Below are 16,187 nucleotides of genomic sequence, written 5' to 3'. Positions count from 1 at the left end.
CCCCCAGCACTTAGAACAGTGCTTTACACATAGTAAGCGCTTAACAAATACCATCATCATTATTATTATTATTATCTTCTTGTTTGGTGTCTGAGAGAGCCCAAACCATTCATTCGTTCACTCATTCAATCGTATTTATTGAGCACTTACTGTGTGCAGAGCACTGTACTAAGCGCTTGGGAAGTCCAAGTTGGCAACATATAGAGACGGTCCCTACCCAACAACGGGCTCACAGTCGAGAAGGGGGAGACAGACAACAAAAAGCAAAACCACCGTCAGCTGGCTTGGCTCCACATCAAGGGTCGGGAGTTATGTTGACCTGCCTCTGTGATTGGATTACCGTTGGGCTCTCTGAGTCACGGACTTCTCGTGCCTCAGTTTCCACTCTCTAAAATGAGTGTGCTTCTCTAGCCCTACTTCCCGCTCCACGTGGAGTGCTCTTTGTTAAAAGGTTTTGATGCCCTTGGCCAAAAGATAACAGAATTACTGGTGGCAGAAGAAATAATGCGGACTACCACTTTGGAAATGCAATGAAGCGGGATTTTCATTCTGTGATGTAAATGGGGCAGCCGTGTGCTTCCGAGTTGTGAACCTAGCCCTGAGCTGAATTATTTGGCTTTTTCAGCCTGCCTTTTCCCTGTCTGAAGAATGGCAAGTATAATACCCAACTCCGGGGGAGATGATGATATTTATGTACCTCTTAAAGTGCTAAAACGAAGGCCACCCAGTTGGTGTTAGCATTTCTGACGGAACGCTAGGTGCCGGAGGTAAAATAATAATAATAATTCCATCCCTGCTCCTTTGGAGTAATAACGACGACTATTTCTCTGCAGCACTGCGAGCCTTCTTTTGTATGGTCTTTTTCTCAGGATAATATCATCTAGCCGTGTTTTAGCGCTGAAAAATGTAGACGTATGTGAAGTTTTCCCGAGTGGAGGTTCTAGAATGGAGAGGCGACACACAGTTGGGTGAATTATGTCCGATTCCACGACGCAGAAGCAAGCAGGAAGTGTCCGAAAGGCGGGAAATGATTTTTTGAGATTCCGGGGTTCAGGTGAAAGTCGGTTGATTTTTCTTTCTGTCTTTCTCCCTCTCTGTCTCTGTCTGTATCTCTCAGGGGGATAAGAGCCGTCCTTACATCACTTCCAGCCCCACCAATGGAGCAGAATCGGAAGAAGAAGGCTGGCTCTCCAAGAACCCCTATGACACTCATTTTGGGGATACTCATTATTATAACTACAACAGCGATTGCTGGAATTGGAAAGTGTTCCCCAAAACTCGATTTGCCTCTGAATATGGCTACCAATCCTGGCCATCCTTCAGCACGTTAGAGAAGGTAAGCCAGGGCTTCATTAACCAGAGCCGCTCGCTCCGCGGATGGAGAGTGGCCGTGGCACATCCCACACACGAAAGGCTTGTCGCCTGTTCAGTTGGGAGGAGGCAAGTTGTCGTTTTAGGATGCCGCCTGCTCAAAGAAACTAACTTCCCTTGGGGCACAGAGAAGTGAAGTGACTTCCCCAGCGTCACACAGCCGACAGCGTGCGGAGCCGGCATTTGAACCCGTGACCTCTGACGCCAAAGCCCGGGCTCTTTCCACTGAGCCACTCTGAGCAAGAAATGGCTCCTACCCAACAACGGGCTCGCAGTCTAGACGGCAGGCGAGTCATACAGCCCGGGGGGCAGGAAACCTGAGTTCTAATCCCGGCTCTACGACTCGCTTGCCGTCTAGACTGCGGGCCCGTTGTTGGGTAGGGACCGTTTCTTTCTTAGAGAAGCAGCGTGGCTCAGTGGAAAGAGGCCGGGCTTTGGAGTCAGAGGTCATGGGTTCAAATCCCGGCTCCGCACATTGTCAGCTGTGTGACGTTGGGCAAATCACTTAGCTTCTCTGGGCCTCAGTTCCCTCATCTGTAAAATGGGGATTAAGACTGTGAGCCCCCCATGGGACAACCTGATCACCTTGTAACCTCCCCAGTGCTTAGAACAGTGCTTTGCACATAGTAAGCGCTTAATAAATGCCATCATTATTATTATTATTATTATTATTATTCTCTGGGCCTCAGTGACCTCATCTTGAAAATGGGGATTAAGACTGTGAGCCCCCTGTGGGACAACCTGATCACCTTGTAACCTCCCCAGCTCTTAGAACAGTGCTTTGCACATAGTAAGTGCTTAATAAATGCCATTATTATTATTATTATTATATGTTGCCAGCTTGTACTTTCCAAGAGGCCTTTCCAAGAGGCCTTCCCAGACTGAGCCCCTTCCTTCCTCTCCCCCTCGTCCCCCTCTCCATCCCCCCATCTTACCTCCTTCCCTTCCCCACAGCACCTGTATATATGGATATATGTTTGTACATATTTATTACTCTATTTATTTATTTATTTATTTATTTTACTTGTACATATCTATTCTATTTATTTTATTTTGTTAGTATGTTTGGTTTTGTTCTCTGTCTCCCCCTTTTAGACTGTGAGCCCACTGTTGGGTAGGGACTGTCTCTATATGTTGCCAATTTGTACTTCCCAAGCGCTTAGTACAGTGCTCTGCACATAGTAAGCGCTCAATAAATACGATTGATTGATTTCCAAGCGCTTAATACAGTGCTCTGCACACAGTTAATAATAATAATAATTTTGGTATTTGTTAAGTACTTACTGTGTGCCAAGCACTGTTCTAAGCTCTGGGGGAGATACAAGGTAATCAGGTTGCCCCACATGGGGCTCACAGTCTCAATCCCCGTTTTCAAGATGAGGTCACTGAGGCACAGAGTAGTTAAATGACTTGCCCAAAGTCACACAGCGGCTAAGTGGCGGAGTAGGGATTAGAACCCGTGACCTCGGACTCCCAAGCCCGTGCTCGTGCCACTGAGCCACTCTGCTTCTCTAAGTTAAGCGATCAATAAATACAGTTGAATGAATGTGTCACCATGGGCAAATCACCAAACTTTCCTGTGCCTCAGTTTCCTCATCTGTAAAATGGGAATTCAGTATAATAACAATAATGGTATTTAAGTGCTTACTGCCAGGCACTGTTCTAAGAGCTGGGGTAGAGAAGCAGCCTGGCTTAGGGGAAGAGCTTGGGCTTGGGAGTCAGAGGTGGTGGGTTCTCATCCCAGCTCTGCCACTTGTCTGCTGTGTGACTTTGGGCAAGTCACTTAACTTCTCTGTGCTTCAGTTACCTCATCTATAAAATGGGGATTAAGACTGTGAGCCCCATGTGGGACAACCTCATCACCTTAGATCTACCCCAGCGCTTAGAACAGCGCTCGGCACATAGTAAGCGCTTAAGAAATACCATCATTATTGTTATTATACAAGGTAATCAGGTTGTCCCACCTGGGGCTCACAGTCTTAGCCCGCATTTTATAGATGAAATAACTGAGGCACTGAGAAATTAAGTGACTTGCCCAAGGTCTTAATTCCTTCTACTTAGAATATGAGCCCCATGTGGGAGAGGGACTCTGTTGGACTGATTAACTTGCATCTGCTCCAGGGCTTAGTCCAGTGCTCGGCACAAAAATGCGTAACAAATACCACAGTTGTTGTTAATTACGGTTATTTGCCTGAACCAAAGAAGCCCAAAACTCTGGTCTTCCAGCCACGGTACAGTATGGCTCTTATGTAATTTTATATTTATAATAATCATAGTAATGATGGTATTTGTTAAGCATTTACTATGTGCAAAGCATTTATGATAGCATTTATTAAGCGCTTCCTATGTGCAAAGCACTGTTTTAGGCGCTGGGGAGGTTACAAGTTGATCAGGTTGTCCCACGGGTGGCTCACAGTTTTAATCCCCATTTTCCAGCTGAGGCACAGAGAAGTGAAGTGACTTGCCCCAAGTCACACAGCTGACAGTTGGCGGAGCCGGGATTTGAACCCATGATCTCTGACTCCAAAGCCCGGGCTCTTTCCACTGAGCCACGACGCGCTGCTTCTCTGAGCCACACTGCTCCTTGTCTTCGGGTGTTCTTATTGTTTTAATGTTTTCCTTCTGTGCGGGTCACCCGTCGTCTTTTCCCCCTTTTATTCTCAGACGGTTGAGCTCCCGAGTTCCTCGAGGGGCCCGGGACCCTGTCTAATTCTCTCTTGGGTTTTCTTTCCCGGTACAGCGCTTTGCCCATAGTAAGCACTCAATAAATACCCTGACTCGTGGTCCATCTACTGCGGGAGTACCCCGCTGCAGTCTGGTCACTGTCACTTCACCTTCAGAATCGAGTTGGTTTTCCCCATTTCCCGTTTGACGGCGTCTTTCTGAGCTCCGTAAGTCGAGGAATAGATCTGGATTGATTGAAGTTCCAAGTCCCCAGTAGTTGCTCAACCCTGGCTTAACGCTCCACCGAAAATAACTGCCTCTGATTTCCAACTTGCTGCAAATACCATTTCCTCCTCCACGTGCTTTAATCAATACCCTGATGTATCGAGTCCACTTGTTCCCAAAGACAGAGGAAGGCAATTTAGAGCAGTAAGTGAGTTTTTCTCTCGTGTGGTCGTGTTCCCGGGATTCCAGTGAGCGTTCTTCCTGTCTGTTTTATCGGTTGTGATGGTGCCTGGTGTTTTTATATATCCTTTTTCGCTCTGACCCCCTGTCCTCAAAGATTCTTGAGAGGAATATGCCCCCCCAGTGTTGATACAAAGTGCCGAGAATTTGTTTTTAGTATCACATTTTGACGTGTTCCACTGTCACTTACCTTTTAGTGTCAGATTTTTACTACACAGTAAAGATGTGATGCATGACCTCCTGTGAAAAGTTGCTGTGTGAGAGGTTATAGGTATTCCGTTCAGTGTGTTGACAAAACAGTATTCAACCTGAAAGCATTATCACTGTGGGGTCGTATATCAGCAAGAAGGAAAGATTGCTACAGTCCACAAAATCTATAGAGTGCATTCATGTCTTCTTTTTTTTTTAAAAAAAAAATAAAGAAGATAAATACAGCCCTTCGGTTTTATTAAGGTTTGTTTCCATTACCCTATGTCAAGAGTTACTTCTCTTTTGTGAATGTTTTTGGAGGTGGATTCTGCAGGCGAACTCACAGTATGTTTTACTGCTGTGGCCAGGTGCTACCAGTAACGGTAGTAATAAGAGGATCGAACTGGTGGTTTAGGAAACCATTTCATATTTTGGAAGGGAAATTAGCATTTCAGATCCTAGTGTATATGAGTAACTTGGGGTTAATTCAGTGGAAAGTGAACAGCTTTGGGGTCAAGAGACCTGAGTTCTGGTTCTGGTACGTATCTCTGACCAAAGAACCACGGAGGACATTCTGGAAGGTGGCTATTACCAGCTGACTGTACGTGGGCTGCGGTGACTTCAGTGGCTACTAAGTCTGTTGGATCGCGGCACTTTGGCCGTAAATAAACCTGCCCGTAAGATACCAGAAATTCTTGGGGAGTACAGAAGAGTAGAGAAGAAGCATGGCATAGTGGATAGAGCACGGCTTGGGAGCCAGAAGGTCACGGGTTCTAATCCTGTCTCCGCCACTTGTCCTCTGTGTGACCTAGAGCAAGTCACTTCACTTCTCTATGCCCCAGTTACCGTATCTGAAAAATGGGGATTAAGACTGTGAGCCTCACGTGGGACGGGGATCTGCCCCTGCGCTTAGAACAGTGCTCGGCACTCAGTAAGCGCTCAACAAATACAGTAACTGTTATTATTATTGCAGCTTGCAGCATACCACTCCCCTGTCCACTTACTAATAATAACAATGGCGTTTATTCAGCGCTTAATATGTGCAAAGCACTGTTCTAAGCGCTGGGGAGGTTACAAGGTGATCAGGTGGTCCCACGCGGGGCTCACGGTCTTCATCCCCATTTTACAGATGAGGTAACTGAGGCACCGAGAAGTGAAGTGACTTGCCCAAAGTCACACAGCTGACAAGCGGCGGAGCCGGGATGTGAACCCGTGACCTCTGACTCCAAAGCCCGGCCTCCTTCCACTGAGCCACGCTGCTTCTCGTAGCTAATCGCCCTTTGTGCCTCAGAGGTGAGAGAGTGTAAGTGGTGCCCTGTAGGCCTCAGTCCGTCAATCGTGTCCAGCGTTTAGAACAGTGCTTGGCGCGTAGTAAGCGCTTAACATATACCATCGTTATTATTATTACATTGAGCACTTACTGTGTGCAGAGCACTGTGTTAAGCGCTTCGCCGAGTCCAGTACAACAATAAACAGTCACATTCCTTGCCCATAAGGAGCTTACAGTCTAGAAGGGGAGACAGACATTAATATGAATAAATAAATTACGGCTAGGCACGTAAGTGCTGTGGGGCTCGAAGGGGATGAATAAAGGGAGCAAGTCAGGATGATGATGCGCAAGGGAGTGGGAAGGGAGGAAAGGAGGACTAGGAGATGTGCCTTCAGTAAGGCTTTGAAGGAGGGACGTGGGTGAGAGGTCAGCAATGAGATACACGAGATCGCGGTACAGTGAGAAGGTTCATTCATTCGGTCAGTCGTATTTATGGAGCACTTACTGTGTGCAGAGCACTGTACTAAGCGAGCGGAAAGTACAATTCAGCGACAAAGAGAGACAATCCCTGCCCACAAAGGGCTTGCAGTCTAGAAGGGGGGAGAGAGACATCAAAACAAGTCAACGGGCCTTAATAGCCTCAATATAAATATATAGAATTATAGATATATATACCATTAAAACAAGTAAACAGGCATTAATATAAATAAAGAGAATTATAGATATGGGCATATATACAGACGTGCTCCCCCTTGTCTCCCCCTTCTAGACTGTGAACCTTCGCTGTTGGGTAGGGACCGTCTCTACATGTTGCCAACTTGTACTTCCCAAGCGCTTAGTACAGTGCTCTGCACACAGGAAGCGCTCAATAAATACGATTGAATGAATGAATGAATGAAGGGGCGAGGTGATGGAGCGCTTTGAAGCCAATAGTGAGGAGTTTTTGCTTAATACCGAAGTTGAGAGGCAACCACTGGAGATTTCTGAGGAGGGGGCGGTGACGTGACCGTCTCTAGATGTTGCCAACTTGTACTTCCCAAGCGCTTAGTGCAGTGCTCTGCCCGCAGTAAGCGCTCAATAAGTACGATTGAATGAATGCCCCGAGCGTTCCTGCAGAAAGATAATCCAGGCAGCGGAGTGAAGTGTAGACTGAAGCGGGGAGAGGCAGGAGGTTGGGAGATCAGAATGGAGGCCGTTGCAGTAATCCAGTTGGGATAGGATGAGTGACCGTCTCACGTGGTAGCGGTTTGGAAGGAGAGGAAAGGGCAGAGCTTGGCGATGTGAAGGGGAGACTGGCAAGTTAGCATTAGAGAAGCCACACTGGAGTAGTCCAGTAGTAAGATGAAGTAGGAGGGGTGCACTAAAGTGAGTGCACGGTCCCCCACAGCCCCCTGAGGTGCCTATCCGAGCGCTTAGTGTAATGCCCTGCACGCAGCGCTCAATAAACACGATTGAATGAATGAATAATGATAATAATGAGGCCCTGCTGAGAGCTCACCTCCTCCGGGAGGCCTTCCCAGACTGAGCCCCTTCCTCCCTCGCCCCCTACTCCTCCAGGAGCGCTCAATAAACACGATTGAATGAATGAATAATGATAATAATGAGGCCCTACTGAGAGCTCACCTCCTCCAGGAGGCCTTCCCAGACTGAGCCCCTTCCTCCCTCTCCCCCTGCTCCTCCAGGAGCGCTCAATAAACACGATTGAATGAATGAATAATGATAATAATGAGGCCTTACGGAGAGCTCACCTCCTCTTGGAGGCCTTCCCAGACTGAGCCCCTTCCTCCCTCTCCCCCTGCTCCTCCAGGAGCGCTCAATAAACACGATTGAATGAATGAATAATGATAATGATGAGGCCCTACTGAGAGCTCACCTCCTCCAGGAGGCCTTCCCAGGCTGAGCCCCTTCCTCCCTCTCCCCCTGCTCCTCCAGGAGCGCTCAATAAACACGATTGAATGAATGAATAATGATAATGATGAGGCCCTACTGAGAGCTCACCTCTTCCAGGAGGCCTTCCCAGACTGAGCCCCTTCCTTCCTCGCCCCCTCTCTCCATCCCCCCGTCTTACCTCCTTCCCTTCCCCACAGCACCTGTATATAAGCTTGTACATATTTACTACTCTATTTATTTAACTTGTACATATGTATTCTATTTATTTTATTTTGATAGTATGGTTTTGTTCTTTGTCTCCCCCTTTTAGACTGTGAGCCCACTGTTGGGTAGGGACCGTCTCTATATGTTGCCAACTTGTACTTCCCAAGCGCTTAGTACAGTGCTGTGCACACAGTAAGCGCTCAATAAATACGATTGATTGACTGATTGATTCCCCTGCAGAGTTCCTGGTAATAATAGTGAGTTCCAGGTTCCTGGTAATAATAATGTTGAACATAACTGGTATTCAAGTGCTTACTACGTGCCAAGCGCTGTGCTAACCGCTGGGGTAGATAGACTTTGTGCAGACTGGACACAGTCCAAATAGGAGAGAGAACGGGCATTGAATCTCCATCGGGGAAGCAGCGTGGCTCAGTGGAAAGAGCCCGGGCTTTGGCGTCAGAGGTCAGGGGTTCAAATTCCGGCTCTGCCAATTGTCAGCTGGATGACTTTGGGCAAGTCACTTCACTTCTCTGGGCCTCAGTGACCTCATCTGGAAAATGGGGAGGAAGACTGTGAGCCCCCTGTGGGGCAACCTGATCACTTTGTAACCTCCCCAGCGCTTAGAACAGTGCTTTGCACATAGTAAGCGCTTAATAAATGCCATCATCATTATTATTATTTTATGGATGACAGAGCAGGCAAGCATTGGAGCCAGGATGAGAACGCAGGACCTCTAACTCTCAGGCCTGTGCCCTTTCTACTATTACTAATAATAATCATTATGGTATCTGTTAAGCACTTACTATGTGCCAAACACTGTTCTAAGCGCTGGGGCAGATACTTTCATTCATTCAATCGTATTTATTCAATCGTATTCAATCAATAAATACGATTGATGATGATGATGATTTATTGAGCACTTACTGTGTGCAGAGCACCGTACTAAGCACTTGGGAAGTACAAGTCGGCAACATATAGAGACGGTCCCTACCCAACAACGGGCTCACGGTCTAGAAGGGGGAGAGAGAGAGAGGTTGTCCCACATGGGGCTCACAGACTTAATCCCTATTTTACAGATGAGGTAACTGAGGCCCAGAAAAGTGAAGTGACTTGCCCAGGGTCACACAGAAGACAAGTGGCGGAGCGGGGATTTGAACCCACGACCTCTGGCTCCCGAGTCTGCGCTCTTTCCATTAAGCCATGCTGCTTCTGGTCTTGAGGTCTCGTGGCGCAGGACTCGAAGGGGGTGTTCCATTATCAGCTCTGATGGGGCTGGGGAAGGATCTGGATGTTAGCCACGTAAAGGCCTCTCTCTCAATCCACGATCTCACGTGGTCCTTTCGAAGAAAATGAGGTACCTGAGGCCCAATCAATCAATCGTATTTATTGAGCGCTCACTGTGTGCAGAGCACTGTACTAAGCGCTTGGGAAGTCCAAGTTGGCAACATACAGAGACGGTCCCTACCCAACAGTGGGCTCACGGTCTAGACGGGGGAGACAGAGGCCCAGAGAAGTGACGCAACGTGGCTTGGCGGAAAGAGGTCGGGCTTGGGACGTGGGTTCTAATTCCTGTTCTGCCACTTGTCTGCCGTGTGACCTTGGGCAAGCCAGTTGACTTCTCTGTGCCTCAGTTACTTCATCTGGAAAATGGCGATTAAGACTGAGAGCTCCACATGGGACCTTGTATCTACCCCAGTGCTTAGAACAGTGCTTGACACACTGTAAGCGCTCAACAAATACCGTGATCATGATTATTAGTGTTACTTGCCCGGAATCACAAAGCATTCACTCATTCGATTGTATTTATTGAGCGCTTACTGTGTGCAGAGCACTGTACTAAGCGCTTGGGAAGTACAAGTTGGGCAGACAAGTGGCGGAGCTAGGAGTAACAATTATGGCATTTGTTAAGTGCTTACTATGTGCCGAGCGCTGTTGTAAGCGCTGGGATTAGACCTCATGATGTCCAGTACACCATGCTGCTTTTATAGTCAATCATTTATCGAGCACTTACTGTGGTCAGAGCACTGGATTAAACGCTTGGGAAAGTACCAAGCTGGTTGATACGTTCCCTGCCCACAAGGAGCTTACAGTGAGTGTCTTCACACTGGTTTTTGGTTGGCTCTGAAGTCTCAGGATCAGGGTTGCGTTGCAATTCTTGGTATTAAGGCTCTCTCTCCTCCCTTCTTTTCCCTTCTTCCTTCTTCCTTCATCGTCTTCCCCCCACCCCGTCCTTCCTGCAGCATCCTTCTCCCCCTTCCTCCCTCTCCCCTTCCCTCAGCCTCCTCTGGCATTCTTTCCCACTTCCTTCCTCCCACTTCCTCGCTCTCTCCCTCCCTCCATCCCTCTCTCCCCTTCCCTCCTTCACTGCCCACCCTGCAACACCAAACCTCCTTTCTAGGTTCCTTTGAGCCACATAATAACAATAATGATGGCATGTATTAAGCGCTTACTATGTGCAAAGCCCTGTTCTAAGCGCTAGGGAGGTTACAAGGTGATCAGGTTGTCCCACGGGGGGCTCACAGTCTTAGTCCCCACACTTAGTACATAGTACCGTACTACAGAAAGATTAATGGAACTGGTTTTGGTGGCCTTTTAGTGGATGTTTACAGGGCAGATAGATTTCCCAGTTAACCTGATTGGCTCTGGCCCAGGGGTGCAAAATTTTTCAGAAGTGAAGGAAAAAATCCCCAAAGTATTTTAACTGATGCAAAGCGCCTTTATAATAATGATGACATTTATTAAGCGCTTACTGTGTGCAAAGCACTGCTCCAAGCGCTGGGGAGGTTACAGGGCAATCAGGTTGTCCCACGGGGGGCTCACGGTCTTCATCCCCGTTTTCCAGATGAGGGAACTGAGGCCCAGAGAAGTGAAGTGACTTGCCCAAAGTCACACAGCTAAGTGGCAGAGGCAGGATTAGAACCCATGACTTCTGACTCCAGAGCCCGGGCTCTTTCCACTGAGCCATGCTGCATTTTTTCAGGTGCAGATTTGGGCTCTGAGAATTTACGAGCGCATCGCAACATAGCGACTGTTTCTCTTACGGCCATAGGGGCGTAAACATGATTTTTGCCTCATTTGCGTGCCATTTAAGAACGCAAGACTTTAAAATTTTCTTTCTTCTTTTTAAATGAAAGAATAGGTTGAGTAGAGTTCAGTATAGAAAAAGAAAAAAAAGCTATTATTACACTTGCTAAGCACTTACTATGTGCCCAGCACTGTTGTAAGCACTGGGATAGATAGAAGTTAATCAGATTGGACACAGTCCCTGTCCCACATGAAGTTCACATGCTTAAATCCCCATTTTACTGATGAGGTAACTGAGGCCCAGACAAGGTAAATGACTTGCCCAAGGTCACACAATTAGTCATTTATCAATCAGTAGTATTTATCGAGTGCTGATTCTGTGGAAGGCACTCTACTGAGAGCTTGGGAGAGTATAATAGTGTTAGTAGCTATGATCTCTGCCCCCAGGGAGCTTATAATTTGTGAAGGAACAGACATTAACATGAATTTTCATCATTCATTCATTCATTCAATCATATTTATTGAGTGCTTACTGTGTGCAGAGCACTGTACTAAGTGCTTGGGAAGTCCAAGTTGGCAATGTATAGAGATGGTCCCTACCCAACAACGGGCTCACAGTCTAAAAGGGGGAGACAGACAACAAAACAAAACATGTGGACAGGTTTTGTTTATTCTGGTGTCAAGTCATCAGAATAAATAGAAATAAAGCTAAGGCTAGATGCACATCATATAGAAATAAAGCTAGGTGCACATCATAATTATAGGTAGGGGAAGCATCAGAGTTGAACAGTATGTACGTGGATAATATGTAGGGGTGTGCATAAATTCTTTGGTGACAAGTTATATTTAAGTCGGAGTTGGGGAAATACAGAGGGGGAGGGAATGAGACTTCAATCAAGGAAGACCTCTTGGAGGATCTGGGATTTCAGTAGGACTTGGAAGATGGGGAGAGCTGAGATCTCAGAGATGGGAAGTGGGATGGAGTTCCCTGCAGAAGGGAGGGTGAAAGCATGAGATAGGTGGCGAGAGAAATGAGAATGAGGCACAGTGAATAAGATGGCTTGAAAAAGATGGGTTGCCATGGAATCGTCATCGATTTTCTGCACCATTGTTGTTTCATTGCAGAAAGGAAGATGAATTTTAGTGAGTTCATAATGGGAGTGAACATTTTAAAAATGTCATTACTAAGAAAAATGTAAAGGGTGGCCGTAAGGCCGGGGCCTTACGTGGCAAGGGGCTAAATCTGCTAATTGCCCTTTTTTATTTTGGAACCTGACCTACAAAGGGATGACAACACACGGTTCCTTCCTGTTCCCCCATTGAGTCGGTGAAGCCTGCCAATCATTGTGCTCTCATTGCTCTGAATTCTAGAAAGACGGACGTCTCTTAGCTCCTTGAAGGTCAAGATCATAGCTGTGAATCATATCCTGTCAGCCATGGGGAGATAGTTTGTGAGCACATGTGTGGAGCGAGTGGAGAGAGGAGGAAGAGATGTATTTAACCGCCCAAAGAGGGGTAGAAGACATTTTAAGTGTTAATTACAGTGTTTTAAATAGACCAGTTAAATACCTTTCTGGAAGCCCATGGCTTCTAGCTTAATTTTCCTGCCAATTTTTAGTTGTGACAGTTTGGAAAATAGATTGGAAATTGAGGAAGAGACGGTACGTGTGTGGGGAAACAGAACGCTCAGAGTCAGCGGGGACGACTCTCAGTTCTCTGGGTGATTTTTGCCTTTCGTCGTTCTCTGAATTTTGAACAGTCTATTTTGCTGCCACCCTCCCGGTTCACTCAACCGTCTGTATTTCCACAAGGTCTCAATTGCCGAGGACTGGTCTTACGAAAGCAATTTTTCACTCCATCGACAACACCACGAGAAGGGTAATGACCAGATGCTCCGTCAGGCTGCCCTTCACTTCAAGCTTCCTCAAAACCCAGATCCACTGCAGAGGTTTCAAGACAGCATCTACATCACTCAGGTAAAGCCGCCCCCACCGTGGCAGGGTCTTGTAGATTATCGCAACAGAGGTCGATTAGAGCTTAGTACGGTGCTGAGCACACAGTAAGCGCTCAATAAATACGATTGAATGAATGAAATACGCTCACTCTTCAGGTGATCGTTTTCTTCCAGTTCACAGAAGTTTGTTTAGTCATACGTGGGCCTCAGGCTCCAAAGAAAATTAAAAGAAAACTAATCTAACTGCTGCCCTTCTCCATGTTCTGTGCAGCAGGGTAAATAGATTCCATTCCAGAGTAGCCTGACAATATGAAAAAGTTAATGAGTTTGTAATAATAATAATAATAATAATGAATAATTATGGTACTTGTTAAGCATTTACTATGTGCCAGGAGCTATGCTAAGCTTCTAGGGTAGATACAAGCAAATGGAATTGGACTCAGTCCCTGTCCCACAGGGGCTCACAGTCTCTCCGTCCCCATTTTACAGATGAGGGAACTGAGGCACAGAGAAGTCAAGTGACTTGCCCAGGGTCACCCAGCAGACAAGTGACGAACCTGTGACCTTCTGTCTCCAAGGCCCGTGCTCTAGCAACAGCGTCATGCTGCTTCCCTAGAAGTTTCACCGGCAATATGGTGCCTAGTGGCGGTGAATCCAGTGGTTTGAACCCATTTCTATTTTATAACAATTTTATTTAGCTGCTAACCCCTCTCTCCCCCAACTACTATTCAAGCTCTTGGGCTGGAGGCCTTGGCTACTTTGCATTAAACCAATTTTCTTCCGAAAAGCAGCATGCTTAGTGGATAAGCCAGAAGGTTCTGGGTTCTAATCTCATTTCTCCCACTTGTTCGCTGTGTGACCTTGGGTAAGTCACTTCTCTGCACCTTTGTTCCCTCATCTTTTACTGTGAGCCCCATGTTGGACAGGGACTGTGTCCAACCCGATTTGCTTATATCCACCCCAGTGCTTAGTACAGTGCCTGGCACATAGTAAACGCTTAACAACTACCATTATTATTATTATTATCATCATTATTGTCACCCAGCTATTTTCATGCTCAGATTCTGAGAGGAAGTGTAGCATCCAGTGAGAGGAACCAGAATGGTGGCAGTTTACTTTTCCAAATTCTTTGCTGGGCTTCGACCCCTCCGTGTCTGTCTCCTGGTGAAACTGGGTTTTCAACAAAGTACTCCGTGTGAGCTGATCTGAAGGAAATCGGAGTTTTTCTCGGGGACCCATCGTCCACTCTGCAGCTATCTCCTGTCTTCTCACCCCTACAGTCTCCCCTGGATTGAAATGCATTCAGTCGTATTTATGAAGCGCTTACTGTGTGCCACCATGCTGATCTTTTAGACAGCCAGGAGTCAGTGGTAGTGTAAGTCGTCGGACGGTGGGGTTTTAAAATGGGATTCCTTTCCTGTAAGGAGGTTAATGACTTACTTGCAATTATTTGATGAAAAAGATTTCAAGAAAAAAAATTGAGAGTAGTGCTCACATCTACTAATATGTTTTAATGGTCCCAAACCCGAGGTGGAGGTTTTAAGAATCACTCAGTCGGTCATTAATTATATAACTTAGTGAAATGACCTATCCCACCTTGATTACTGTGCGGCCCGCCCTGCCTCCTTTCTCTCCCCACTCCGGTCCATACTTCAGCCCGCTGCCCGGATCAGTTTTCCACAGAAATGTTCAGTCCAGGTTTCCCCATTTCTCAAGAACCTCCAGCGGATGCCCATCCACTTCCGCATCAAACCGAAACTCCTTACCATCGGCTTTAGAGCAGTCAATCACCTCGCTCCCTCCTGCTTCACCTCACTACGTTTCCACTACAATCCAGCCCTCACATTTCTCTCCGCCAGCGCCAACTTTCTCACTGTACCTCAGTCTTATCTGGCCCACATCATCATCATCAATCGTATTTATTGAGCGCTTACTGTGTGCAGAGCACTGTACTAAGCGCTTGGGAAGTACAAGTTGGCAACATATAGAGACAGTCCCTACCCAACAGTGGGCTCACAGTCTAAAAACTTCCTGCCTCTGCTTCTGGCCTGGAAACCCCTCCGCCTTCATATCCGACAGACGATTACTCTCCCCTTCTTCAAAGCCTTATTGAAGGCCCGTCTCCTCCAAGAGGCCTTCCCTGACTAAGCATTCCTTTCCTCTACTCCCACCCCCTTCTTCATCTCCTTGACTTGCTCCCTTTATTCATCCCCTCTCCCAGCCCCACAAAAACTTATGTACGTATCCGTAATGTTATTTATGTACAGACTGTAAGCTCACTGTGAGCAGGGAACGGATCTGTTATATTGTCATATTGTACTCTTCCAAACGCTTAGTAGAGAAGCAGCGTGGCTCAGTGGAAAGAGCCCGGGCTTTGGAGTCAGAGGTCATGGGTTCAAATCCCGGCTCCGCCAATTGTCGGCTGTGGGACTTTGGGCAAGTCACTTCACTTCTCTGGGCCTCAGTTACCTCATCTGTAAAATGGGGATTAAGACTGTGAGCCTCCCATGGGACAACTTGATCACCTTGTAACCTCCCCAGCGCTTAGAACAGTGCGTTGCACATAGTAGGTGCTTAATAAATGCCATTATTATTATTATTATCATCCCCTCTCCCAGCCTCACAAAAGCTTATGTACGTATCTGTAATGTTATTTATGAATAGACTGTAAGCTCACTGTGAGAAGGGAACGCATCTGTTATATTGTCATATTGTACTCTTCCAAGCTTAGTAGAGAAGCAGCGTGGCTCAGTTGAAAGAGCCCGGGCTTTGGAGTCAGAGGTCATGGGTTCCAATCCCAGCTCCGCCAATTGTCAGCTGTGGGACTTTGGGCGAGTCACTTCACTTCTCTGGGCCTCAGTCACCTCATCTGTAAAATGGGGATTAAGACTGTGATCCCCCATGGGACAACCTGATCACCTTGTAACCTCCCCAGAGCTTAGAACAGTGCATTGCACATAGCAGGCGCTTAATAAATGCTATTATTATTATTATTATTATTATTATTGTTATTATTATCATCCCCTCTCCCAGCCCCACAAAAACTTATGTACGTATCTGTAATGTTATTTATATATATACTGTGAGCCCGCTGTGAGCAGGGAACAGATCTGTTATATTGTCATATTGTACTCTTCCAAACTTAGTAGAGAAGTA

The 16,187-nt window shown here is 46.7% G+C and overlaps 1 protein-coding gene across 1 annotated transcript in view; it reads left to right on the top strand.

Annotated features, from left to right (window-relative positions):
- MANBA (mannosidase beta) overlaps positions 1–16,187 on the top strand; it is a 145,196-nt gene that overhangs the window by 105,075 nt on the left and 23,934 nt on the right. Inside the window, exons 13-14 of the mRNA XM_038769197.1 lie at positions 1,118–1,336; positions 12,889–13,053. Of these exons, the coding sequence (XP_038625125.1) occupies positions 1,118–1,336; positions 12,889–13,053 (384 nt within the window). The remainder of the gene's footprint in view (positions 1–1,117; positions 1,337–12,888; positions 13,054–16,187) is intronic.

This window comes from Tachyglossus aculeatus, chromosome X5, assembly GCF_015852505.1.
Source record: "Tachyglossus aculeatus isolate mTacAcu1 chromosome X5, mTacAcu1.pri, whole genome shotgun sequence".
NCBI classification, from domain to species: Eukaryota; Metazoa; Chordata; class Mammalia; order Monotremata; family Tachyglossidae; genus Tachyglossus; species Tachyglossus aculeatus.
This window is presented reverse-complemented; position numbering and strand designations above follow the sequence as displayed.